The 27,574-nt window shown below is 44.7% G+C and overlaps 1 protein-coding gene across 1 annotated transcript; it reads left to right on the top strand.

The window, feature by feature from the left end:
• Window positions 1-1,397: 1,397 nt before the first annotated feature.
• LOC120518644 (epithelial membrane protein 3-like) lies at window positions 1,398-26,563 on the top strand. Its single transcript, XM_039741531.1, has 5 exons — window positions 1,398-1,703; window positions 9,056-9,180; window positions 13,956-14,058; window positions 18,908-19,048; window positions 26,011-26,563. The coding sequence occupies exons 2-5, from the start codon at window positions 9,103-9,105 to the stop codon at window positions 26,172-26,174; spliced, it is 486 nt and encodes a 161-aa protein (XP_039597465.1). The 5' UTR covers window positions 1,398-1,703; window positions 9,056-9,102; the 3' UTR covers window positions 26,175-26,563.
• Window positions 26,564-27,574: the final 1,011 nt, after the last annotated feature.

The following is a 27,574-nucleotide window of genomic DNA, read 5'->3' as shown; positions in this document are numbered from 1 at the left end:
AGCAGATACTGATGGGTCCAGCTGATGGGTTAAGGACCTTCTACAAGGGGCCCTGTCCAGCTCTCCTAGAGTAACTGCCTGGAATCTCCTCCATGCCCTTGAGACTGTGCTGGGAGACACAGCAAACCTTCTGGCAATGCGAGGCACATATTGATGTGCCATCCTGGAGAAGTTGGACTACCTGTGCCAGCTCTGTAGTGTCCAGGTATCTCCACATGCTACCAGTAGTGACACTGACCGTAGCCAAATGCAAAACGAGTGACAAAACAGATGAGGAGGGAAAAATGTCAGTGGCCTCCCTCCACCTATTAAACTATTCATTCCTGTTCTGGGGGTCGTCTTAGTGTTGCCCCTCTAGTGCACCAAAGCAGCTTGAAACTGATGAACAAGCCCCTCTGCTACTTAACTGACCAGATCAATAGCCCAGAAGTTTCATTGACTTGATGCTATACTCGGATTAAAAAGGGGTCCTTTTAATATTTTGGGATATATGCACCTCTATATGCCCATCTTCTGTTATCCTTACGTTATTAGTAATTAAATTATTTGGTTTATTGTAGCAAGTGTGGCTGAGCTATTTGTTGAAAAAGTCTATTGCCACATCTGAACTACTAACAGTGAAAGTTGACAATTAATAACTTTGACTTTCTCCAATTTATGAGCTTCTTTCATTCATTGTTTAGATCTCCTCATAGTCCTGCTATTCCATCTGGAAGGTGATCTGAGGTGATCCCTCACACTCACCAGCAATGAAGTAGAGTCCTGCAAGCTAAGAGGTGTTTAGTTTGTCCCCATTTAACAACAAAAAAAAAAGAATCAGAAGACCCCCCCCACCACCTAAAATTAAACAGCCATCATAGAATATTAAAGACATTTCCATTGCTTTTGAACCTCAACTTGTGGAGTTGCCTGAACTCTCCAGTGCTACTTGTTGTGTTTTGGGCCCTGGGGACCAAATTGCCACCCAGAAGCCACTGATTAAGATGTTAATTGCTCTCCTCCCTGTCTGTGGCTCTATCATCATCTTTGTTCTGCCCTCCGCTTCTCTGGAGATGACTGGAGATCAGAAGGTCAATCAATGAAATACAAACAGGAAATTCCTGTTTTTTTTCCTTTTTTCTTTCATTTTTGGGTGGAGGTCTATCTTGTTAATCCCCAAACTGCCACCCTTTCACCTGTCAACTCCGACTCTGAGGTGCAATTCTTATCATACTGTATGTAATGGACGGAGTCTCCTGCACCACATGAACTAGTACTGGAAAAACCATGTTGCATGGATGGATGGAAGCACATAGAAAAGTTGTCAGTTTTGGAGATTTGGAGACCATGAGGCCAAGGAAGGCAGCTGCTTAAGTATTCGCCACAGCGGAAATGGGAGGCTGAGTTGGAGCTCTGCCCTCTAAAACACATTCCAGATGATGCATAAAGTTCCCCATGTGCGTCCCCCTTGGAAGAAATATTTTGAGAAAAAAAAAAAAATGACATGTACTTTAAAAGCTGGACAAAGCCCCCCCACTCCCTCTTCCTGGTGACCGAATCAGAGACAAAGAGCCTTTGATCGAGAGGTGCAAAACACTTCACAGCCTAAGGGCTGGCATCCCTTGAACCGAGCAAGTGTTAACTTCGCGTCTTGTGCCCCCTGAACCGCCCACGCAGCCCGCTCTCCAAGTTCCAGACGCCTGTTCGCACGCCTGTCTGCAACGGTAAGTGGCACAACAGCTCCGGGAGCCAGCCTTCACCAGCTGTCCTTCCTGGCACGAGAGCCTCCTTCTCTCTGTCGTTCATAACAGCTTCTTCTTGCGGAGTTTGCTGTCTCTAGAGTCGGTGCCTTTCTTTTCTTTTCTTTCTTTCTTTCTTTCTCTTTCTTTCTCTCTTTTTCTTTCTTGGTCAGTATGTCGGTGTCCTTCTTCAGACAACATGTGTTTTTAATCATTCTTATTTGGGTGTGCTGCTTTCGAGTCTTAGTCAGCCTTCCTGCTCTCATTTCTGCCATGTGTCTGATGTACGGGTGTCCGGGAATCTGAGCGAGTGCGTGTGGGAGCATTTGGCATCTGTGTGTGTGTGTGTGATTGTGCAAGAAGGTGATCTTGTCTGTGTGAGATTACGCGATGCCTGTCTGTCTACGGGTATGTGGGCGCACTCTTAAAAATACTGGTTCTGTAACGGTGCTTTACTGGTTTGTGCAGTTCCTCAACAAGCCATTGCTTGTCAAAACAACATTTAATTCTGGGAAGGGTGCTTTGCATATGAAGTTGATTCTTTGGGATTTGAAAGGGTCCTAAATATGTAGACAAAACAGAAATCTTAAATGTCTAGTAGGTGACCTAGCAGGATATTAACAGCTGAAGAAAGCCTGAACTGAGCCTGTGTGATTGTATGCAGCAAAGAGTCCTGTAGAAATCAGCTACCCAGTGGTATTTCACAAATCTGTTATCATCTTTCCATCTTTTCAATGCCGTTTTATGTCCTATCAGCAAGACTAAATATGTCACACACATTCATTTAAGATATTAGCCGGACTGTGAAAAGTCAGGGTGTATAATAAACGTGACTGCAAACATTATATTGGCGACATACAGACGGCAACAGGCAGGTGCCAATTGCAGGCATCAACCCCGTGCGTGAGGGAGAGCGCAGTCTGAAGTGAAGTGAAGCTCGTCGCTCCTGCACCTCACGTTTCTCCCCAGCATTTGAACAGGAAATGCGCCAGTTCAGCAATTTTGACTATAAAAATGATCACAATTATTGGAATCATACAGAAAACAAATTTATAGCACAGACCAGAGGACACATTTATTTTATGTTATCATTATTCATTTTTTTTTTACTTTTCAAGAGCCTCATCTGCCTACCATGACCGCACATCCCTGTCCTGTGGAGAAACACTATGGCACCTTTATTTCCTGGAGTGTATATGTGTGCAGGTGTGTGTGGGCAGTGATGTTTTGGTCTAAGTAGACAACTGTGGGCCCGATTGTAGGTCTGTGTATGTACTTAGGTACATTCAACTATGTGTACAAGAAATGTTTTTAACATACGTGGACATATCTAGATTTGAATCTTCATTTAAACAATATCTTTAGTTAAAGGTGCTATAATAAACATCACACCACATTTACATTTTGTAATCCATCCATCCATCCATTTTCTAACCCGCTGAATCCGAATACAGGGTCACGGGGGTCTGCTGGAGCCAATCCCAGCCAACACAGGACACAAGGCAGGAACCAATCATGGGCAGGGTGCCAACCCACCGCAGCATTTTGTAATGCATTGCATAATTTAAATAAACATTCAGTAGTACAAATTCTGTATATGGAAAAAATAAGCCCCCCATGTCCATGTGCCGCTGCCTCAAATACCTCAAATTAGAATGAGGTGTGAAAGCTCAGAACATCATGGGGGAGGATCATATCTGAACCTGACCTCTTATTTATGCCTCACACATGTAGTTTGGGGCAGCACGGTGGCACAGTGGTAGATTCCTGGGTCCTACCTGTGTGGAGTTTGCATGTTCTCCCCGTGTTGTGTGGGTTTCCTCCAGGTGCTCCGGTTTCCTCCCACAGTCCAAAGACATGCATGTTAGGTGCATTGGTGTGTGTGTGTGCGCCCTGCCCGGGGTTTGTTCCTGCCTTGCGCCCTGTGTTGGCTGGGATTGGCTCCAGCAGACCCCCCGTGACCCTGTGTTAGGATGGAGCGGGTTGAATAATGACTGAATGACTGACATGCAGTTTTGTTTGCTCTTTGTTGTTGAGGTGGGTGCTATCACCATGTTGAGTTCGAAAGAGCTCTTTGAGACCTTCAGAAAGCTTAGAGATGTCTATGCATCTGGAAGTGGATTTAAAAAGATCTCAAAACAATTTCAAATCAACCATCCCACTGTCTGGAAGATAATCTACAAGTGGAGAAGATTTCAAACAAATGTCTGTGTGACTAGACCAGGCCACCCTAGAAAGTTCAGGCCAAGAGCAGAACACCAGATGCTGAAAGTTCACGAGTCTACCATTAGAAGGAGGCTGCACAAATGAGATGTACGTGGGAGGTGCACTCAACTCAAAGACAGCATTTGATCAGAAGAACCTGATGCCAACTGTAAAACACTGTGGTGAACATGTTCTTGTTGGGGGATATTTTTCTGCATCAGAGTCTGGGCAGCTCACCATCACAGAATCCTCTATATGACTTCTAAATTTACCAGAGGGTACCCGAGGATAATGTGAGACCATCTGTCAGAAGATTCAATCTCAAATGAAAGTGGACCTTGCAACATGACAATAGGCCTAAACATGCCAGGAAATCCATCCGGTATTACAGTAGCTGAAAAGAAAGAAATGGAAGGTTCTGGAATGGCCAGGTCAAAATCCACATCTGAATTTTATTGAGATGCTGTGGGGGGTTTTGAAATGGGCTGTCCATGAAAACATCCCTCAGACATTGAGGGACTTTGAGTTGAGTTCAAACCCCTATGGGAACCTAGCCCCAAACTCAGGAAGATGGCTTTCCGGCCTGCAGAGGTTCAAAATAAGAACTAAGACTTCAATTATTTTTTTCAAACGTACCTAAAAGCACCCAGAGAAGGTAATCAGACACATCTAGTATATAGGAGACAAACTAAACAGAATTCCTTTATATTTGAAGGATTTATTAAATAATCAAAAATCAGAATAAACAGTCAAGGTAGAGGAAAAAAGAAATACTAAAATAACTAAAAAGTGTTTACATAGAAAGACAGTCTAAATCAAAACAAAACAGAGCAAAAATAATTAGAAACCAGAAAATCCAAAGTATACTCATAAATATGATCTTACATTCACAAACATCAAAGGCACTGTTGTGATTCACAGTAAAAATGGTCAAAATGGGTGAACAGGCCTTAAAATAAACTAAAATCTGAGCAGGACTTCAGTGGCCTATTTTAGGGACAGGCCTCACCCCAGTCAGCTTGGTCCCAAACTTGAATGGCGGGACTCAAAATTGGCATGGGCCCAAAACAGGTGTCAGGCATTTAAAGTTAAAAATACACAAAATTTACCCTAAAACTGGGACCGGATAACTGAAAACCTCTGGCTTCAAAGGACATATTTAAGAAACAAAACAAGAACAAAAATGACAAAGCAACAGAATGTCAAGGCAAAAATGAAACATAAAAAGATTTGCCAAAAAATTCAAATCCAAATTTAAGAATTGCAAACTATAATCCGGTAATCAGAAACCAAAGACAAAGCAAAAATCCACGATAAACCAGAAAATTCCAAATTGTACTTACATACGATGCTCCTCACAATACAACACTCAGTGGTGCTCTGAGGCACCTTCTCCTCCACCTGAATATAAAGACTGAGGGCGAGGCCACAGCAGTGATGTCATGGTGACCCCGCCTCTTGGGCAACCACCTGCAAAACACCGGGAGCGTGATCAGGAGAAACAATTATATGATACAGAATCTATACTAATAAAAGGCAAAGCCCTCACTGACTGACTGACTCACTCACTCACTCATCACTAATTCTCCAACTTCCCATGTAGGTAGAAGGCTGAAATTTGGCAGGATTATTCCTTACAGCTTACTTACAAAAGTTAAGCAGGTTTCATTTCGAAATTCTACACGTAACGGTCATAACGGTCGACAACGTCCGCCAAGTTGAACTTTCTTATTTATGGCCCTATCTTCACGAAATTTGGTAGGCGTCTTCCCTGTGCTAACCGAAACCGATGTACGTACTTATTTTGGTGGTATGACGCCACTGTCGGTCGCCATATTGAACTCTCCAACGTCACTAATTCTCCAACTTCCCGTTGTGGAGCTGACCCGGACACAGACAGGCGGACATGTTCATCACCACCACACGTATTTATTTACAAATATTTACAATTTAAAGTCACTCAGACTCAGTATAAAGTGCACAACAAACCCCAATCCATACAGTCCTGGCCACAAAATGCCTTTCTTCAGGCCGCCTCCACACTCTCCTCGTGCCTAGTCCTGCTTCCACCCGACTCCAGCCTTGAATGAAGGGAGACGGCCCCTTTAATACAGGACCCGGTTAACCCCTAGGTGTTCCCGGCATTCCTCCTCTAGCCACGCCCCAGCGTGGCGGAAGTGGCGGCTGTCCTCCCGGCAGCTCTCCGGGCACCGTCCTAATTCTTCCCCCCAGCACTTCCTGGTGTGGCGGAAGTGCTGGGGTAACAGGTCCCCAAGGCATTGGGGCACCTCCTGGCGGTGACCAAGGGCCCCTACAGGGTGGAGCTTCCATGCCTTGTACCCGTGGCCCCCAGAACAACCAGGAAGGCGACCCCCACGTGATCCAGGGTGGGCACAGACCCACATCCAGTCCCTCATGGCGTCCCGGCCGGGTCATGGCCCCAGCATCCCTGACACCGTGTAGGTAGAAGGCTGACCCCATCTTCACGAAATTTGGTAGGCGGCTTCCCTGTGCTAACCGAAACCAATACGTACTTATTTCGGTGGTATGACGCCACTGTCGGCCGCCATATTGAACTTTCCAACAGTCTTTGTTACTTATGGGCCCATCTTCAAGAAATTTGGTACGCGGGTTCCCAACTCTAACTGAATCCTAGTTACATAGGTATATACATCCATAGCCTGCAGCTCGGTCACCGTGTGAGGTGGCGTTGGGTCCCCCATCCCAACGCCTCACAAGTTGTTGGCCGTTTGCCTATATAAGGCCGTCCGTGGCTCCAGTCTCTACATTCCCTTCCTTGCTTCGCCACGAGATTCACGTCTCCCTGCTGATAACTACAGCCTTCTTATTTAATCCACGACTTCTCTGCTGTTTTATTGTTCATTTATTACGAATGTAGTTATTGTGTAGGTATTTTAGACTTACTTTACATTGTTCAGGTACCCATTTCCTTTATCATTCCAACCGAGTCCCCATTAACATGTCTATCGAGGTGATCACCATCGATCAAAGAACTGTCACTTACCGAGTGGTTTCCATGCTCGGAAATGCCGCCTGCCTTTTTCCATTCTCTTTGTTACATATTGCACAGCCATATCAGGCTCACTCTTGATATCCGGAGGAACATTGTGTCTTATGTATTGAATGACCGGGACAGGTTCAAGGTGTGGACTGATGACAGTACAGGAGATAATTAGACTACACAGGAGCACTAGAAGAGTGAAATGCTTAATCCCTTCACCTATGGTTCTGCATGTGAGTTGATGGCTGCTGCTGAATTGTTCGGTTGTCGCTTTCAAGTGTACCGAAATGGCCAAATATTTTATACCTTTGGACAACCGCCAGTGCCTCTTAAACATCTTAGACTCACAGGTGACGATTTCAGTAGTGGACACTTTGATGTTTATGAATGTTTAAACTCTCAAAAGCTGGATGTGATTTTATCGATGAAGCCGGTTGTGTGCTTATAACGCTTGACAGATGCCGAATGTCTCTTCAACACAAGTCCTACAAATACTATCGTGATTGAAACAAACCATGAGACTCAAACCGATTATGACAGCAGCAATCCAAGCTGTGAGATTTGAGACAAGATTACTGTTCACATGGCCAACTGTACGTTGCATGCTCAAGAGTAAGCTCAGCGCACAGCTTGGTCATATTACAACTGGAGGGCCGAACTCACAATGTGGCATACAAAGAGATCGTTAACAAATAATTATTGGTATATTTTCCCTCAGTTTAAAAAGGTTTACTTCTTAATAAAAATTTTAAGGCAGTACTTTGCCGCTGCGAAGCGCGGGTATTTTGCTAGTTACTACAATAATATTTAAATAAAACAACAGAACAAAAAATAAAGAAGTAATAATCAATCAATAAAGCAATAATAATAAGAAAATGAACATAGAGATGACAATACAGTTTTCTGGGCTCCAACTTGATCTCTGCATGTTATACCTTGTGGTACCATCTGGAAGGTGCCAGAAGAACACGGTGTTCAAGGGTCCCTGAGATGGAGTGAGAGTTGTGTCCACATTATAATGTTGACTTCATTCCACTTAGGACTTCTCTCCTTACAGATAGAACATTAGGTCCAGTGTCCAGGGTGGGGGACACAATGGTTACAGCTCTGCCATTTGTGGATGAGGTCACTACACTATAATCACCAGCACACACTTATGGATGAGGGTGACAAACAGTGCAAATAAAAATTGGCCTCTCCAGATCAGAGGTGTGGGAAGTCAGAGCGTCTGCTCATTGCAATGCATGTGGAAGTGTAAAGACCCTTGGGGTCTTGTTCAAGAGAGGGGGTATATCGGTCAGTCCGTGTCTTCATCCTAACTTATTGCATAGAAGCTTTGTACTGTGACTGAAAAGACTGAAAGGAGATAGTCACGGGTACAAGTAACTGTAGTTGCTGTATTGACAATCTGGGAAGATCTCAGAGAAGAACCAGTGGACCGAGAGGATCCAGTTGAGGTGGTTTGGGCATCTTGAGAAGAAGACCATGGACCAATCCTGTGGCTCAGAATTGGAAGATTCATGACACCATGAGGGGATTATGCCTCTCAAATGGCCCGTTGGGACCTGGAAATTTACCAGGAGAAGCGGAGGACTCTTGTATGGGGTAAGGAAATATGGTAAGCACGACTGCTAGAAGGTCAAGTGGATGGAAAATAAGAATTAATAAGAGAATGAGCACTACAGGGGTACCAGATGTATTACTGCCCCCTAATGGTGCCACTTGGCCCACAACTCTGAATTGTGAGCCCAATGTAATAATAAATCTCAGTCTTACAGTAAAGCATCAGTTCTAAGACTCTTAAAAGTTGAATTCCCAAAATTTTTCAATCTTTTTTCTGGCTCTTTCCTAAACTATTGGGAAAAGGTTAAAGACATCAACCCAGGTAATGAATGAGTGCTAAGGATGTCTAAAAATGTGGACTGAATGGGTGGGAGCAAGGCACTGCCCTCTCACTACCAGTCTGCCAGTAGGCCCTTCAGGGTTGACCTTAAAGAAGAGGACACAGATCATGATAAAAGGCCCTATATACAGTAATATGCAGGTTGATCTCATAGGTGACTGATGATTGTATTTATTATCCCCTTAATCACAAATCTTTCTCTTTCAGGTCTGATTGCTCCATCACGCTAGCTGTTGGGACCTGGTCAGTCGACAATGACACTGCTCCTGATTGCTGTTTCAGTACTTCACCTTCTGGTCCTCATCCTGCTGTTCATTGCCACTTTGGACAAGGTAAGCAGTAAGGATGGGACACAGAGCCGCTGTCTGTAGCAACCCACCAAGTGGCAAGGCATTGGACTGTAAACCACTAGGCTCTCGGGGCAACACTTGTGTCCATCAACCTGCATAAAGCACAGCAAGTGGCCTGAGGTTAGGGCACAGGACCATAAATCACATGGCTGCCAGTTCAATACTCGAGTGCAACTTGCTGTGTAAAGCTGAACAAGTCACTGAGTCTGATATCTGCCCACAAGTTAAAGCAGACGACTGTCAGACACATGGCTGCCTTTTCATTTCTGGCCTTCACCTGCCTGTCTTCCAATTGTAGAGAATATACAAGTGTATGGCAATGCAGCTCTGTTTGTTAATCTGTCTGTCCTCTAATTGTAAAATAGTGCATCTAAGCAATTGTGCTCTAAGTACACATATAGAAGGCTATGAAAAGGCACTATATAATATAAAGGATGTATGTGTTTGTTAATCTCTCTGTTCTCCAACTGGGAAAATGTACAGTAAATATAAAGAATTATGTTTTAACTCTGTACATGGAAAGCCTCTTAGGCTGGCACCAACTATGGAAAGCTGCTATATAAAATAAAAAATGTCAACATATGTTTGTTAATCTGCCTCTCCCCCAATTGTAAAGTAGCATACAGTTAATTCAGACAGTATTCAGACCCCTTCACACTTTACTGTGTTGTAGATTTAATTTTAAACTCGCTCTGCTACCTGTTTAAGAAGGGGTGTGAATATAAATACTCAACATAGACCTCGGCGTTAACGTTTGCAGTGCGCCATGCAATGCACATGTCTCGGTTCTATGCCATTTTGTATGAGTCGTAACAGCAGTGCTAATGTTTGTGATGCGCCATCTGTTGGAATGACAGAAACATAGCAACCAGATGGACACACAGACACTTATCCCTGTATTAAGGTAGATGGATAAATTTGTCATTTTTGCCCATTAATCTACACCCAATAATCCATAATGATGTTTTCAGAAAGGTTATCAAATGCTGAAATCTCTCGTATATTACATCATGTGGACCGGCAAGGTAGGCACCGCCACCACAACCCGATACAGACAGATGCAAGGAGGCACAAGTGCAAGCACACTTTTTTTATTTTTCTTTCTCCCTTGTGGGAAACGTCTTCCCGATCACCCACAAGCACAACACAGTCCCAAAAGCACAGCACAACACAACTCTTCTTCTTTCTATTTTCCTCTTCCACTCCTCCAGGCAAGCTTCGTTTCCCTCCTCCCGACTCTGGCTTCTCAAACGGAGTGGGGTGGCCTCGTTTATAGTGCACCCAGAAGTGCTCCAGGTGCTCTCTCATCCTCTTCTGGTAACACTACCGGGTGTGGTGGTAGAGCTGCACTCCAGGGCTCAGCAATAGCTGCAGCACTCCCTGGTGGCACCCACAGATCCCAACAAGGGGGTATCCAACTCCAGGTCCCATGGAGCACTACGGGAGTCTGAGGCACTGCTGCAACCCATGGCTGCTGCCACCTTGCACTCTGGGGGAGGTACTGCTCCGGATATGCTCCCTCCCCTGGTCCTTCCAGCATGGTGGCATCCCGGCTGGGCAAGGGCCCTGGCCATATGCCACAATCAGTATTCAGAGCCTCTGGCACTCCAAATGGTGCTCAGGTGCCTCTCATTTGCTGTAATTCTCCTTGAGATGTTTCTATAACTTGACCGGCATTCACCTGTGACAAATTAAATTGATTGGACAGTTTAGAAAGGCACATGTATAACTGCATGTAGAAGGTCCCACAATTTATAATACATGGCAAGGCAAACACTAATCCAGGAAGTCTAAGAAACTCTCCATAGACCTCCATGATCAAATTGTGGTGAGGCAAAGACCAGCACAAGGAGATGAAGCCATTTCTAAAGCTCAGAGTGTCCCAGGAGCACAGCTGCCTCGTTAATTATAAAATGGAAGAGATTTGGAATTGCCAAGATTCTTCCTGACTGTTCAGCCAAACTGAGTAACAGGACAAGAAGGACCTTGGTCAGAAGGTCAGAGGGGTGAGCAAAAACACAATCATCACAGTAGCAGAGCTTCAGAAGTCCTTCGCTGAAATGGGTGAACCGCTCGGTAGGAGGACCATCTCAACGGCACTCCATCAATCAGGAGTTTATGGTAGAGGAGCCAGATGGGAGTCACTCTGGAGTTAAAGGCGCATGATAAGTTGCTTGGACTCTGACAGCTGAGGAAAAGATTCTCTGATCTGATGAGACAAAAAGTGAACTGTGTGGGGAGAGCTGCAAGCACCATGTCTGGTGAAGTCCAGGTACTGCTCATCACCTGCCTAATGCCACTCCTATGGTGAAGTGTGGTGGTGGCAGCATTCATCGTTTAATATTATTTTACTGCATCTGTGTCTCTTATCCCACACCAGTTTGATGATGATGATGATTTTACTATTATTATTTATTATTATCACCATTGCTGCTGTTGTTGCCATTGTTGGTTTATTATCTACAGTATGTTGTAGCCCACACCCTGCTGTTTATAACGAGTCAGCCCCTAAATTGTCAGCTGTCCCCGAATGCCCTGCAGTCACTGGGCTCCACTCTCCTTAGGTTCTACCGCCCCCTGGTGGCATTTAATTTTTTTCCTTGGTCCTCTGTTATCTGCAATGCCATTCCTTTAAAGGTGTCCTCTGTTACAACTACAAATTGCAGGGGCTGCCATTACACTGGGTAAGCCTAAACATGCCAGCAGAAAAAATAAGCAGAGATTCTCTGAGTGTGCCTGTAAGATGGAGCTCTGTGCGGAAAGGCGCTATACAAAAGAAAAGTTCTTAACCTGCCTGTGCTCTAATTATATGTCAAAGCAAATTTCTTCTGGGATAATAATAGCCTGTTTGAGGTAATGGAGTGCATGATGCAATTTTATTGTACCTTAACACCTGAATGATGTTTACTACAGAAAGGTGTTATATAAAAATAAAGATTCTCATTTGTAAAATAGCATATGTAACAGTTGTTGCTTGACTGCACATACAAAACACCTAATACAGAAAAAGGAGGTTAGAAGCAGGTGTTGATACAGCACATTGCCGCACCCACCACACGACAAACCAACTCAGGATACCAGATTAGGACCCAGGTGCAGCCATGCAACAGGTTACACCACAGAACCACACCAGTTCAGATGGAATGGAACCAGTGTGAGGTATTTGATGGTGGCTGGAGTGCCAATTCTGCCACCAAACCCCAGGTTTGGACGCAGATTAACGTCATATACAGGACGGGTAAGGGCCTTGCTCAAGGGCCCAATAGAGCAGAGTCTCTTTTGACATTTATGGGATTCGAACCGGCAACCTTCAGATTGCCAGTGCAGATCCCTAGTCTCAAAGCCACCACTCCGCCTGCTGAAAGGTGTAATATAATGTAATAATAAAAGATGTTCACTTGTGTGTTAATCTGCCTGATCTCCAATTGTAAAAATAACACACAGAGTTGCCAGTTTGTTAGGTACACCCCTGCTGTCACACAACAAACATGTCATATATCACATGATGGCGGTTTGTGACATAAATCAGGCAGCCCCACATTTAAGTGTTAGTTCATGTTCACGTGAGCACTGGAATAGGAAAAACGAGTTACCTTACTGGCCTTGAACTGGGCATGATCGTTGGCACGACGTGTGTCAGTGCCAGAATATCCCAAATGGCTGTCGTCAGGACCTTTTCACTCTGTGCTGCTATTTTATGTGTTTACCAAGAATGGTGTGAAAGCAAAAAAAACTGCCAGTCATGGGCAAACCTGTGGACAAAAACAGAGGGGGAAAAAGAGAATGGTGAGAATTGTACAATCAGAGAGAGGCTGCAAGCAGGAAAATCACATCCAAATCCAACAGTGGTGTGCAGAATGTCAGCTCACAACACCCCATGTGTCAGATTTGCTACCACAACTGAAGACCATACCAGATGGTTAGTGACCAGCACGAAGGTGAGACACCAGCTTTCTTTGGCATCATGCTGATGGAAAGATCAGAAATCATCACAAGTCACACAAGTCTATGAAGCCATCCAGTTGGCTGATGGCAGCATTGATGGCACCTGATATCCACTTAAGAACATCTGAATGGCGAGCAGTCATCATCATTGTTCAAGTTAATCTCTTTATGGCTATGTCTTACCCATAGTCAGACAGAGACTGCCAGCACGATATGTACTTCTTATCAGCAAGGGGGTGGAGTTTCTGTCGATTCATCGGCCTGCACTGCCCCTGCATCTCAACTCTGTTGAGCATCTTTGTGAGGGCAGCCATCAAATCTGCAGTCACTGCACGACTCAGTCACTTCTGTATGGTACAACAGTCCTGAACAAGACATCCAGCATCTTGAACTCACGTTGTTCTGAAATCAAAAGGAAGCACAATACACTACAAGACAGGTGTACCTAATAAACTGGCGATACAGTCTATAGCGCCTATCATCTACTGTGCTCTGACCGTGTCCTTAAAAAGTAACTTGAATGGTGTTGACTATGGAAAGGCACTATATTGTATAAAATCCAGCTTGCTTTCTTAAGCGTATTGACCTTCATGTGCTCCAATTATAAAACAGTCCTGAAACTGTACTTAGGTTTGTGTTCACTGTAGAAAGGCACTATATAAAGTAAACCTCACTTGATTATCCTGGTGCCCTGTCCAGGGTTTGTTCCTGCCTTCAACCCTATGCAGGCTCTAGTCGCTCCCCATAACCCTGGTCTAGATTAAATAGGTTTTAAAACGACTTGACATGACACCTAACTCTTTGTTTTGCAGAAGTGGTTTGTTTCCACCAGTGACGAGGTGATAGACATATGGCTGAACTGCTACAACACAAACAACACGGACACCTGGATATGCAAGAACACTTCTGAAAATGGTACGGCTTTTGAATGTCATTCTGTTTTTTAAAATATAACCCTGTTTTACATCTTGCGGAGTCTGAACTGGCATGAGCCCAACACACTGTCACTCCTGCCTGCCTGTCAATGGCTGCCCCTCATGAAGGAAATCTCCTAGATCAGGGATGCTCAACTCTGGTCCTGGAGAGCTGCAGTGGCTGCAGGTTAGAATAAAAAACCTGCAGCCACTGTGGCCCTCCAAGACTGGAGTTGGGCACCCCTGTCCTAGAGTGTTAACTTTGGGGACATTTCATATTGCTGTCCAAGCATTTTTAGTACACAGTGAACACTTTGGGCAAAAGCTCCCCGATCTCCCTTCAGTAAAGTAAAGTGCATCAATGAAAGCTCAGAATGACTAAATGTGCTTAAACTGAATTAATGCTGGACACTAGTAAGAGATGGGGGAGTCCATGAACAGCTGGACTGGTGGGGAAAGGCAGTCACACCAAGACCCGGGGAGGAGAGGGCCACTCCGACCTCAACTCTCTGCTCTTTTTCATGGCCTCCAGAAGCTTGATGTCAGCTGCTGCCGCCTGCTGGCTGCTCAACTGCTATTTATAATTCAGCATCTTAACACTGCAGTGCACACACATACACAGTCTATTATACCTGCACACACGTCAACCCAGTGTTTTACCAACCAATTCACAAGCATATCGTGACCACTAGAGGGCATGTGGCCAAGTGAAATGATAACGAATGGACAGACAGCCCTCTGATTTGTGTATTCATTCACTTTGAGAGCCTCCCTCTTCCTGGTGTCTGTCTTGACAATAACTGTCTTCATGCAGCAGTCCATCACAGGGCTGGACAACAGTCTATCTCAGGACACGCTAACACGCACACATTCAGTTTAGATATGGCAGACTATCAGAACTTACAGAAAAGGGCATCCACCAAACTGTGGCCTCAAAGTTAGAAGTGCCCAGTTGTCTACAATCTCTTTGTCTGCTCTAGCATTAACAGGACCCTTCGCTGGAACCAAGGGGCAGAACCCAAACCGTGCCATTACCCCTCCTCCACCAAATTGAACAGTTTTATAGTCCAGAAGATAGTGTTTTCCTGGCATCCACTAAACCCAGATTTCATCCATCATACTGCTAGATAGTGAAGTGTGATCGATCACTCCAGAGAACATGCTTACACTGCTCCAGAGTCCAATGGCGGTCTGCTTCACACCACTCCAGCAACGCTTGACAATGTATGTAGTGATCTTAGGCTTGTGTGTAGCCACTCGGACATGGAAACCCACCTCATGAGGAGCATTTCTTGTGCTGATGTTACGTCCAGAGTGATGTCACAGAGGACGGGACACTTTGATGTGCTTCAGCACTCGGCGGTCCTGCTCTGTGAGTTTGCGTGGCCTAACATTTCGTGGCTGAGCTGTTGCTGCTCCTTGACTCTTCCACTTCACAATAATGGCACTCAGAGCTCACCGGGGCAGATCTAACAGAGCACAAATTTCAAGTGCTGACTTTGACAGTGCCATGTTTAAACTCCGTGACAGGCTTCAGTGAGTACTGTCAATGGAGACTGTATGGACCTGTTAATGACGACACCCCTGAACTCAGTCATATTTTAACCATACAGTGTACATACTGTATGCATTGCATGCTAGTTATATGTTTTTTATATGTATGTGTTTTGTAGTGGTATTGCATTATTGTCAATTGTTCTGAGAAGGCAAGAATGAATTTCACTGTACTCTAAACTTGAGTTTTGGAGTTCTGTTTCTCAGTAGCAGATATTGTTAATTAATAAAGAACTAATAACCAGCTTTTGAAGAATCAACATTCACCCACAAGAAACGATCATTAAAGACCGGGCAGTGGAACTTGCTGACAGATATAAGTATCTGGGGACAATCAAAGTCTCAAAATGGACTTTTAATAAAAATAAAGAAGCCAAAACAGGACAGCAGCTCCTCAACTGTTTGCGGGAGCGGAGTCTTTTTAGTGTGAGTCCTACCATTATGTCACTCTTTTATGAATTATGTGTCGAGTCTCCCTTGACTCGCGGTATGCTGGCCTGGTTTGGAAATCTTATTGTCAATAACAAAAACAGAATAAATCAAGTTGTAAAACTGATCAGTAAAATAACAGTCTCCACAGTCACCTCCACTTGGTGTGACGTATAAGTCTAAGATGTCTGATCTAATGCTATAATTATAGTATTAGGCCGACTGCTATATTTTATTTATTTTTAAAATAAGCTTATGTGTGATGGGTGTTAGGAAACTGTCAAGTTATTGTTTAATTTCTATAGTTATCTATTTAAACTACCAGTTAAACGTGTGCCTTTCGATTATGGTGACTTATATATCTTCTTATATAATATGCTACCGTGGCTGTTCCGTTTGTCTGTCCAGGATTTTAAATCACCTGTAGCTGGCAAACCGTTTGAACTATTGACCTTAAATTTGGTACACATAAACTACGTTGACGTCTACTATCCGCTTCCAGGGTGATGATTGATCTCCAAGGTTATTCCTCTTTTTATTTTATTTTATTGTAGAATCAACTCTCGGCCGCGGCCAACCGGGCGTGCGTGCGCCACATGCGTATGGGCGCCATTCTCATATCCTAAATCATTCTTGAGGCAGATTGAAGACTTGAGTGCCAGCTTAACTGAAAAATTAAGGATGAAAAGAAGAAAATAAGCGGGCCACTATGGGTGGAGAAAAGAAGTAGAGCTGCTCAGGAAGCAGCAAGCGCATCAACCTCTGAGCAAACGAATGATAAACGTACAGAGGAGGACGAGGAAAACTAGGAATGCTCAAGTGAAGTAGATTCACTGCACGTTATCGCGTAGTGCGCAGTTTATATATATATATATATATATATATATATATATATATATATATATAAAATAAACTAAAACATTACCATAACGTATACATATCAACTAAAGTAATAAAACAAATTGAAAACTTACAATAATGACAACATTCAGTGAAAATAAAAATATGATTATCTTTAAATCTTTACCCACAATTCCTATTTCCCTTATGCTTGTGTATGCAAATAATGCAATCTAAAAAAAAAACTGCTTTAGCGCGCTCAGAGTGAATCTCACAAATGGTGCTGAGCAACGGAGGGCGATATTTGCCAAGTTTTAACACACGTTTTAATGTATGTCCATTTGGGAGACGATCACAGTTTGGGTTAAATCGGCTTTTAGCAATTCGCTCGAGAGTTACAGTCCTGTTGCCGTTTTGATCGTTTAATTTTACTTCGCCAGGTCTGTCTCTTGGGTTGACCCAGATTTAATTATGCAAATTCGTTACGCTATAACTTATTAAGTTTATTACATAGAAAATCAGCCAAAAAATCCCGGACCATCGAGAAGTGTGCGAACTGACGACATGATGAATCGTCTTTGCGCCGAACTGGAATCGTCCCCACATAAATCAATGTCATCCAGACGATCTGGATCTGCATAATTAGATCTGGACCACCCTGTATACTCCAGTCTGAGGATTATTATTACTGGCATCATCATCATTGTTGTGGTTATTCGTGTTATTGTTGGACTGCGTAGCTCGTCAGACGTTAAGACTAGTATGCGAAAATAATATAATACAATATAATCCGACATTCGCTTTGAGTCCGAGTGTTCGTAGGTCTGTATTGTTTTAAAATTAATGTCGCGTCTCCCAGTGCCGTTTCTGGGCAACATACTGTGCTATGCAAACAGAGCAGGCGCTGCTGAGGCGCACAACATAAACTTTTCTTTGTGTTCAGGTCCGTTCCGGATACAGTACATTATTCTAAACAAAATAAGGATAGGGAACTCTACACGGGGCTGCAGTAATGCGTTCTGACCAGTAGAGGGCGCCCTAGACCGACTATGCCCAGAAATGGCCTTGCATAGAGCCGTGGCAAAAGGGGTCAGTTTTAAAATAGCGCAACTCAGATTTGTTTGTGTGTAAAGCAAGATATGCGGCAACGGAGCGCTCAATGGGCGAATTCGCCAATAATTATTCACTCGTGAGTGAGAGATCAGAGCAGCCAATCCCTCATTGTAGCTTCGTGGGTCATTTAGAACGGCGACTGCACTCAGAGTATAAAAGTCTGATCCCAGGGAGCAGGGGATGGTTGAAAACGAAGAAGGTTTGGAAATGATTTGAATTGGCAGATTATTCCAGTGAATGAGTGGGCCAGACAGGAACAGACTGGTCTGGTGAAAGTCACTTGGTGGGGGGCCGGGGAGTAAGAAGTGCCATTCAGAAAGAGGAGGATGCAAGCCTGCCATCGGAGCAGGGGTGGTCAAGGGCTCTGAGGATCCCTCTGTGGATATCAATGGAGATGGTAGGGAAAGAAAGCTGGGCTCAATGATGTTCAGCAGGTACTGGCTGAGGTGGCAAGGAGGGATGTGAGATGACCAGCTTCAGTGGCATCTTGAACCTGCTGACCAAACTTGGAGGGAGCAGGGGAGACAAGAGAGGGACACGGGTGCAAGAAACTGTAAGACTGCGGATTCTGACTCAAACTCTTGGTTTTAAACATTTATTGGGTGGGACTGTATTCCCCACTGCACTGTCGTTTGGATTTACCAAAGATCTGTTATACCACTGAACAATCACACTGTTGCTTTTAGCTATTTAATAAATACACACCATTTTTTCTTTCCCTAGTCCATCTCGGTTCATAAACTATAAGATGCGCCAGGAGTGGTTGGTGCCCATTGGCTGTGGGCACAGGGCATCACAGGCCACTGTACGTATGCTATACTTGGGTTTCTAGTTATGTGGTGGACATGGTGTGCTGAAGATCTGAAGCCCTGACGTTCTCCCTGTTCTCCTTTTCTTTCTTTTATGTTTTCCAGAGTGGCTCCACGCTGTCCAGGCCCTCATGATGCTGTCCGTCTTCTTTGCCAGTGCAGCCTTCCTTGTTTTCCTCTGTCAGCTCTACGCAATGCAGCGGGGAGGCCTCTTCTACACCACAGGGATCTTCCAGATCTTCTCAGGTCAGTTTTGAAGGAGTGTTCTCCACCTTTTCAAAGCTGCATATCATACCTCATACAAGAAATGGCAAACAGTGGATGGAGGTGCACTCTGGGGTCTCATTTACAAAATGTGGCATGGGTGAAAAGGTGAAATACACTAAGCAGCCACTTTATTAGGTACACCTTGCTAATACCGGGTTGGACCCCCTTTTGACTTCGGAACTGCTGTAATTCTTCACGGCATAGATTCAACAAAGTGCAGGAAACATTCCTCAGGGATTCTGGTCCATATTGACATGACAGCACAGTTGCTGCAGATTTGTCGGTTGCATATCCATGATACAGATTTCCCGTTCCACCACATCCCAAAGGTGCTCTTCTGGATTGAGACGTGGTGGCTGTGGAGGCCATTTGAGTACAGAGAGCTCATTCTCATGTTCAACAAACCAGTCTGAGATGATCTTAGCTTTGTGACATGGCATGTTTTCCTGCTGGAAGGAGCCATCAGAAGACTGTGATCATAAAGGGATGGACATGGTCAACAACAATATGTAGGTAGGCTGTGGCATTTAAATGGCACTCAGTTGGTACTGAAGGGGCCCAAAGTGCCCAAGAATATATCCCCAACACCATTACATCACCATCACCACCACCACCACCAGCCTGAACTGTTGATACAAGGCACAATAGATTTACGATTTCATGTTGTGGACACCAAATTCTGACCCCACCATCCGAATGTTGCAGCAGAAATTCAGACCAGGCCACATTTTTCCAATCCTCTATTGTCCAATGTTGGTGAGCCGTGTGAATTGTAGCCTCAGTTTCCTGATCTTAGCTGACAGAAGTGTCACCCGGTCTGGTCTCCTGCTGCTGTAGCACCCCATCTACTTCAGACTTTGACGTGTTGTGTGTTCAGAGATGCTCTTCTGCATACCTCAGTTGTAATGAGTGCTTATTTGAGTTACTGTTGCCTTTCTATCAGCTTGAAGCAGTCTGGCCATTCTCTGGCATCAACAAGACATTTCCACCCACAGGACTGTTGCTCATTGGATATTTTCCCCTTTTTCAGACCATTCTCTGCAAACCCTAGAGATGGTTGTGCATGAAAATCCTAGTAGCTCACCAGTGTCTGAAACTCAGCCCAGCCCATCTGGCACCAACAAACCATGCCACGTTCAAAGTCACTTCAGTCTCCTTATTTCCCCATTCTGTTGTTTGGTCTTGACGATGTCTACAGGCTGAAATGCACTGAGTTGCTGCCATGTGATTGGCTGAGTAGAGATTTATGTTAATATGTAGTTAAGCAGGTGTACCTAATAAAGTGGCTGGTCAATGTTATGTGTGCACCAAAAACAGTAAAACGTGTATGCCAAAAAAATCTGATTTAGAAAATGTGGTGTATGAAAATTTCTGCACCATTTACCTTTATAAATCACAGTGTTCTTGTAGATGTACAGTATGTGTGTGTGTGAACATGCTTCGAAACTCACCTTGCTGCTGCCCTGATATGGACTATCTAATCAGCCTCATCCATATGGAATCCCATTGATGCAGAATGTCACTGGCTGGCGGAGCAGCTCCCCCCGATACGTCGAGATACCATTACCTACATTCAAGAGTATCTGGCTACTCGCTGCAACTGAGTGCACAAGATCACATGCAGCATTATAGAGCCTCTCATCTGCGTTCTACAGCGGCCGGGAAGGGTGCAAGGACCCAGCGTCCAAGCTGGCAGCCACTTTTCCTTGCCACATGTAATGACGTGATAGCTGTTACAATGAAGTTTACGAGCCATATGAAAAACTAAGGGTTCACCCAGTTACATTGCCAACACACCAGCCACGGTGTACAGCACCATCATGTATACCAAAACTATTTTGTGTCAGACCAAATGAATCACGGGTTGACCCAGGCCACCGGGACATGAAGTCTGCCAGCCAAATCTTTGATGGCATGTGCTTTAATGGAATGTAACAGCTTATATTTAACAAATGCAGCTTCAGTCTCACTAGGTGTCCTATTTGCAATATGAGTGCAGTAAATTGCTCAGATTACATTATGAGGTGGGGATGGTGCGCTGCTGACCTCGACTCGGGACGTTGTGGGTCGGTGGGAGGAGTACTTCGAAGACCTCCTCAATCCCACTAACATGCTTTCCAATGAGGAAGCAGAGCCTGGGGACTGTGAGGTGGGCTCTCCCATCTCTGGGACTGAAGTCACCGAGGTGGTCAAAAAACTCCTTGGTGGCAGGGCCCCGGGGGTGGATGAGATACCCCGGAGTTCCTTAAGGCTCTGGATGTTGTAGGACTGTCTTGGTTGACACGTCTCTGCAACATCGCATGGACATCGGGAACAGTGCCTCTGGATTGGCAGACCGGGGTGGTGGTCCCCCTCTTTAAAAGGGGCCGGAGGGTGTGTTCCAACTATAGAGGGATCACACTCCTCAGCCTCCCTGGAAAAGTCTATTCGGGGGTTCTGGAGAGGAGGGTCCGTCGGATAGTCGAACCTCGGATTCAGGAGGAACAGTGTGGTTTTCGTCCTGGTCGGAACAGTGGACCAGCTCTTCACCCTTAGCAGAGTCCTGGAGGGTGCATGGGAGTTTGCCCGACCAGTCTACATGTGTTTTGTGGACTTGGAAAAGGCGTTCGACCGTGTCCCTCGGGGAATCCTGTGGGGGGTGCTCCGGGAGTATGGGATACCAGACCCCTGATAAGAGCTGTTCGGTCCTTGTACAACCGGTGTCAGAGCCTGGTCCGCATTGCCGGCAGTAAGTCAAGCCCGTTTCCAGTGAGAGTTGGACTCCGCCAGGGCTGCCCTTTGTCACCGATTCTGTTCATAACTTTTATGGATAGAATTTCTAGGCGCAGCCAGGGTGTTGAAGGGGTCTGGTTTGGTGGACTCAGGATTGGGTCACTGCTTTTTGCAGATGATGTTGTCCTGTTTGCTTCATCAGGCTGTGATCTTCAGCTCTCTCTGGATCGGTGCTCAGCTGAGTGTGAAGCGGCTGGGATGAGAATCAGCACCTCCAAATCCGAGAGCATGGTCCTCAGCCGGAAAAGGGTGGAGTGCCCTCTCAGGGTTGGGGGAGAGATCCTGCCCCAAGTGGAGGAGTTCAAGTATCTCGGGGTGTTGTTCACGAGTGAGATAAGAATGGAGCGTGAGATCGACAGGCGGATCGGTGCGGCATCCACAGTGATGCGGGCTCTGCATCGGTCTGTCGTGGTGAAAAAGGAGCCGAGCCGTAAGGCAAAGCTCTCAATTTACCAGTCGATCTATGCTCCTACCCTCACCTATGGTCATGAGCTATGGGTAGTGACCGAAAGAACGAGATCGCGAATACAAGCGGCTGAAATGAGTTTCCTCCGCAGGGTGTCTGAGCTTTCCCTTAAAGATAGGGTGAGAAGCTCAGTCATCCGGGAGGGGCTCAGAGTAGAGCCGGTGCTCCTCCGCATCGAGAGGAGTCAGATGAGGTGGCTCGGGCATCTGATCAGGATGCCTCCTGGACGCCTCCCTGGTGAGGTGTTCCAGGCATGTCCAACCCGTTGGCCTGGGAACGCCTTGGGATTCTCCTGGAAGAGCTGGAAGAAGTGGCCGGGGAGAGGGAAGTCTGGGCCTCTCTGCTTAAGCTGCTGCCCCCGTGACCCGATCTTGGATAAGCGGAAGAGGATGGATGGATGTATACATTATGAGAACCAGACACTGCTGCAAAATGCCTTTTTATGGTGGCAAAAATATGTTATGTTTTATATATGCATGTAGTGCTTCATCCGTCCCCTAACGCAGAGATCGCCAACTCCGGTCCTGAAGGACCACCATGGCTGCAGGTTTTCATTCTAACCCTTTCTATAATCAGTGACCTGTTTTTGCTGCTAATTAACTTCTTTTGAATTCATTTTAATTGACTTGCTCTTGTAGACTCAGACCCCTTAATTGTTTTTTTCCTTAATTAGCAGCCAAACAATAATGAGATACAAAATGAGCCAAAACAACTGGTGACCATCATACAATATCTGAAAATAAATAAAGATGAAGGTTTCAGGAATGTTGATCTGCTCAGATCCCGAAAACATTTTACCAGTGCGCTTAGAAAGAGAAAATTGACAATTTCAGAAATGTCTGCTAATGCAACATGAGAGCAGCAACAAGCCATGAAATTAAAGAGCTTGTTTAATTAACAAGAAGAATTGGCACCTCATTAAGCAGCTGGTTGAAGTGAAATTAGTTGGAGTTTGAGGCCCCGACTTAGTTGGTCTTCTGTTGGCTCCCTTACTTCACCTTTCATTTCTGTTTGGGTGCCATTTAAAGAAAGAAATGAAGCAATTCAGAGGAAGAATAAAGAGGAAATTCAGGGGAACAAATCTTAAAAAAAGCAATTCAATTAAAATGAATTCACAAGAAATTAATTAGCAGCACAAACAGGGCACTCATTAAAAAACGGGTTAGAATGAAAACCTGCAGCGACGGTGGCCCTCCAGCACCGGACTTGGCGACCCCTGCCCTAACAGCTTCCATCACAGAGGTCATGATGTGACCTTGGCGAAACTTGGCTAAGATATTCCTGACCTGTTGGCCAGTCCCCTGACAAGTGACAAACTGATGAGAAATCAAATAAGTTCTTCAATGCAAAAACGCAGCATTGGCCCTCTTGAAAGGGAACTAAAGTAGTGTTTGCACATCATGTTACTTTTGAGGTGTAATGTTTATCATGTCAATGTAGATTATAATAACGGCTTGGTAATATGTGCTATTGCATGTGTGAGTCATCATTTAGCTGGTTTGGCCACATTTCCTTACTTGATCAAGGGCGTTGTCCTTTCTCAGTTTCTCCGAAACGTTGTGTATGAATGGGCCGGAGATGCTGTAAATACACACACGTTCTCTGAAGAAGTTTTGTCATATAAATCCAGATGTTTGCATGGGAAGCCTCTTTTTGTGTGTATGCTCATTTTATAAATCTTACCCCAGAAGAGGAAAAAGCCAGAGATTCTAAGTCAGTTCTAACATAACGCATTTCTTAACACAAGACAGCAACCAAAATTCAAAGTCTAAATTCAGAAGTCCTAAGTCTAAAAATTGCGAGGTATTGAGGAATCACTATGCACACACACACACACACACAAAGGTTTTTATCCACAAACCTGGACGTAGATGAATCTGCGGTGTCTGCTGTTAAAGCGTTGCACTAATCATATAATGCGTGACTTCCAACACTGTCCTCTCTCTCAGCTGGGCAACAGAGCCTCAAGAAGGCAGTGCCCTAGGCAAAATGCGATGGCACTGGAAGACACCCAAAATATTTTCTACTATATTAAAGCTATATTTCAAAAATTAAATGAAAGAAGTAAATTCAATGACTCCAAACACCTAGACTTTTCCAAAAAGACTTTAGGATCCCACCCACAGATGATCAAACAACCACAGTTCATAACCCGGATGTAACACATGGAGTGTAGTACTCACTGGGTATAGATGTGGTAGGGAGACCTGACAAGTCCTCCTGAAATGTCTCTGTTAGCAGCACCAGACCTTCCATTTTTGTTACATTTTAGTTTAACTATTAAGGGTAATGGGTAGCTGATCAAAAGGCTTAAACTGAATGGACAGACAACTCAATATGCCAAGATCTGATAGACAAATAAATGCCTTGTTAAAAATAATAGATCTCAGAATGAAAGCCAGGTAAGCAACAAATCGTTGAGCGATGGACCCAGATCTCAAACGGTCAATTATGTTGAATGGTAAATATGGTGTCACACACGTCTGCCTTGAGGACAGCTTGAAGGCTCTGGTAGTGGTAATTCCTTGCCAACCCACAAGATTGTGCTGTATACTAACACCTCTACACTTTCCTCAACCTACAGACCTTCTGGTGTCTGTCTACCAGGACCTGTGTCATCCTGCCGACTACACCACTGTAAGAAAATCACAAACAATCATAAAGAGTTGGGGCATCTGCAGGCAAACCCTGTATAACTGAAAACAAAATGCAAAGTACAAATGTGTTAAGAACTAAAAGAAATGTCTTCTCAGACGCGGGTCTCAAGAGTGCCTGCTCTAACATGGCGACACAGGAAGCGGCGGGTCCAGATGGATGGACACTGTAAGTGATGTCAGATGTGGTATGGTTGTCAATCACATGGTATGTAGAGGGAGGAAGAGAGCAGGCATTAATATACAGTGCCACCCTGTAGACTGGTGAGGAATTACCACCACCAGAGCCTTTAAGATATCCCCTAACTGTACATGTGTGACAGTGGGAAGAGTGGAGAGTGCCCACACATGGAAATCTTAAAGGATAGACTCCAAAAACTAAACAGTACATATGGACTAAAATCCTATGGAGTGGACAGTATCGATAGGAGAAATTCTAAGGAATTCTAGAATTTTCTCTCTTGTTATAAGTTCTCTCATGATAACCCTGTTATACGTTCAACAAAAAAAAAAAAAGAAATGCCTTTCAGAACGCGAGTCTTCTTATCATTGGTGTAGACACAAATCAGTTTGGTGGACACAGCACAGCTACAGCATGTTTTGATTGTTTTTTCTTCAGCTAATTTTTACCAAAAACACCAACAATAATAGCAGACCCAAAAACAAACACTGACCTCTTCTGGTCACCCAAGCCTGGAGTTCCGAGTGTCAGATTCTCTGCGTAGGACTGCTGCTAAGTCCAAGAACACAATGTCCACACATCTGAAAGAGCAAAATGTCATCATATTCAGCTGGAACAGTGATGATTTCTGCTTGGAGAAGTTCCAGTCAGCCTTAGAAAAGAATTCAGTAGAGTTACTAGGTGGATGGACAGGCCTGATTTGTTCATTTTAATAGTTAAAATCAACATCAGCAGTTGATTATTTAAGAACTAACAGGGGGACACAACCAGGTGCCTCAAAGATACCTCTTTTCTTTTCTTATTATTTCATTGTGGCCTGTTGAACCTTCCTAAACACCTAACCATGCTTTCCTCCTCCGTCAATCAGGTCTGACAGTCTTCTCAGCAGCTCTCATCTACTCCATTCATTCACCGGAGATTGTGAATTCCACTAGGGGGCGCTATGGCTACTGCTTTTACATTGCCTGGATGTGCTGCCCACTCCTGCTGGTCAGTGGCTCTATGTACATCCACCTGAGGAAGAAGAAGTGAGTTGTTGTGTGTGTTTGGTGGCATGGGTGACCCGGTTCTTGATCGAGGAGGACATCCCCCTGTCAGTTCTGAACAATAGGAATCAACAGAAACAAAACTGGCACCACCAGGAGGGTCCAATGCCACTAAGCACAAGTGGGTCAGCTCTGTGAATGAACAAGAGCTGAAAAAGGTTGTACCATGGATATCCTGTCGATGGCACCACCCCACCTTATCATCAGGGCATTGTACACAACTGAGTCATCAGCTTTGCCATCTCATTTAAACTATTTTCTGGTACTTTCTCTGCCACTTATGCTGACTTGTTACTTTATATGTCTCTTGTGAGGTACTGCATGATTCAAAATGTCCTTTGCTAGCAGTTAAATAATAAAAATGATTAAAGTAAAGCAAGCCTCACCATTTCTGTGGGTCTGATATGGAATAAGATTACTGCCAGTCGTCTCGGTCCAAGCATTAGTGAAATATCCGCTGTAACTCTTTGGTAAATATGGAGTCCTGCTGTCCTCCACAGGCAAGTCCCTTCTGTTTCCCTTCCAAGCCCCTCACTGTTTCTCTTTGCGTTTTTGGCACCATTCACACATTCATTTGTCTGTCTTTCCATTTCCTTCTGATTTGTCTCTCAAAGTACCTGGAATGACACAAGACATAAAAAATGTAAAGTGACATGGACTGATATCAACAAAACAGAGAAATAAAAAAAATAATCAAACTAAAGACAAACGGAAAACGTTGACATGCCTCTTCGGTACTGCGTAGACGTCGGAGACAGTGCCTCTGGATTGGCAAACCGGGGTAGTGGACCCCATCTTTAAGGATGGGGTGTTCCAACTTTAGGGGGATCGCACTCCTCAGCCTCCCCAAGAAGGCCTATGCCAGGGATCTGGAAGGAGGATCTGGCTGTTGGTCGAGCCTTGGATTCAGAAGGAACAATGCAGATTTCGTCCTGATCGAGGAACACTGGCTGGCTTTCTCAGAAGGGTCCTGGAGTGTTCATGGACGTATGCTCGACCAGTCTATATGTGTTTTGTGGACTTGGAAAAGGCTGTGCCCTGTGGGGTGTTTTGGGAGTATGGGGTACCAGGCCTGCCATTGCAAGCTGTTTAGTCCCCGTACAACGAGAGCGAAAGCTTGGCTCGTATTGACGGTGGTAAGTCAGACTCGTTCCTGGGGCGTGTGGGACTCTGCCAGGGCTGCCTTTTGTCACTGATTCTGTTCACACTGTTTGTAGAGAGAATTTATAGGAGCAGCCAAGGATTTCCAGTTTGGCGGCCTCTTTTATGGACAATGTGGTCCTGATGGCTTCATCAGGTTGTGAGCTTAGACATGCACTGGGGCGGTTTGCAGCCTACTGTGAAGCAGCCAGGATGAGGATCAGCACCTTCAAGTCTGAAGTCATG

Source organism: Polypterus senegalus, chromosome 18 (assembly GCF_016835505.1).
Source record: "Polypterus senegalus isolate Bchr_013 chromosome 18, ASM1683550v1, whole genome shotgun sequence".
Classification (NCBI taxonomy): Eukaryota; Metazoa; Chordata; class Cladistia; order Polypteriformes; family Polypteridae; genus Polypterus; species Polypterus senegalus.
The sequence above is the reverse complement of the archived record's forward strand: the minus strand, read 5'-3'. Positions and strand labels throughout refer to the sequence as shown.

What these genes read in the sequence shown, in the direction of transcription:
- LOC120518644 (XM_039741531.1), top strand. Translation starts at nt 9,103, where the DNA reads ATGACACTGCTCCTGATTGCTGTTTCAGTACTTCACCTTCTGGTCCTC. An exon ending in CAAGAACACTTCTGAAAATG is followed by an intron (nt 14,059 to 18,907) that starts GTACGGCTTTTG and finishes TATGTTTTCCAG; the next exon opens with AGTGGCTCCACGCTGTCCAG. An exon ending in GATCTTCCAGATCTTCTCAG is followed by an intron (nt 19,049 to 26,010) that starts GTCAGTTTTGAA and finishes TCCGTCAATCAG; the next exon opens with GTCTGACAGTCTTCTCAGCA.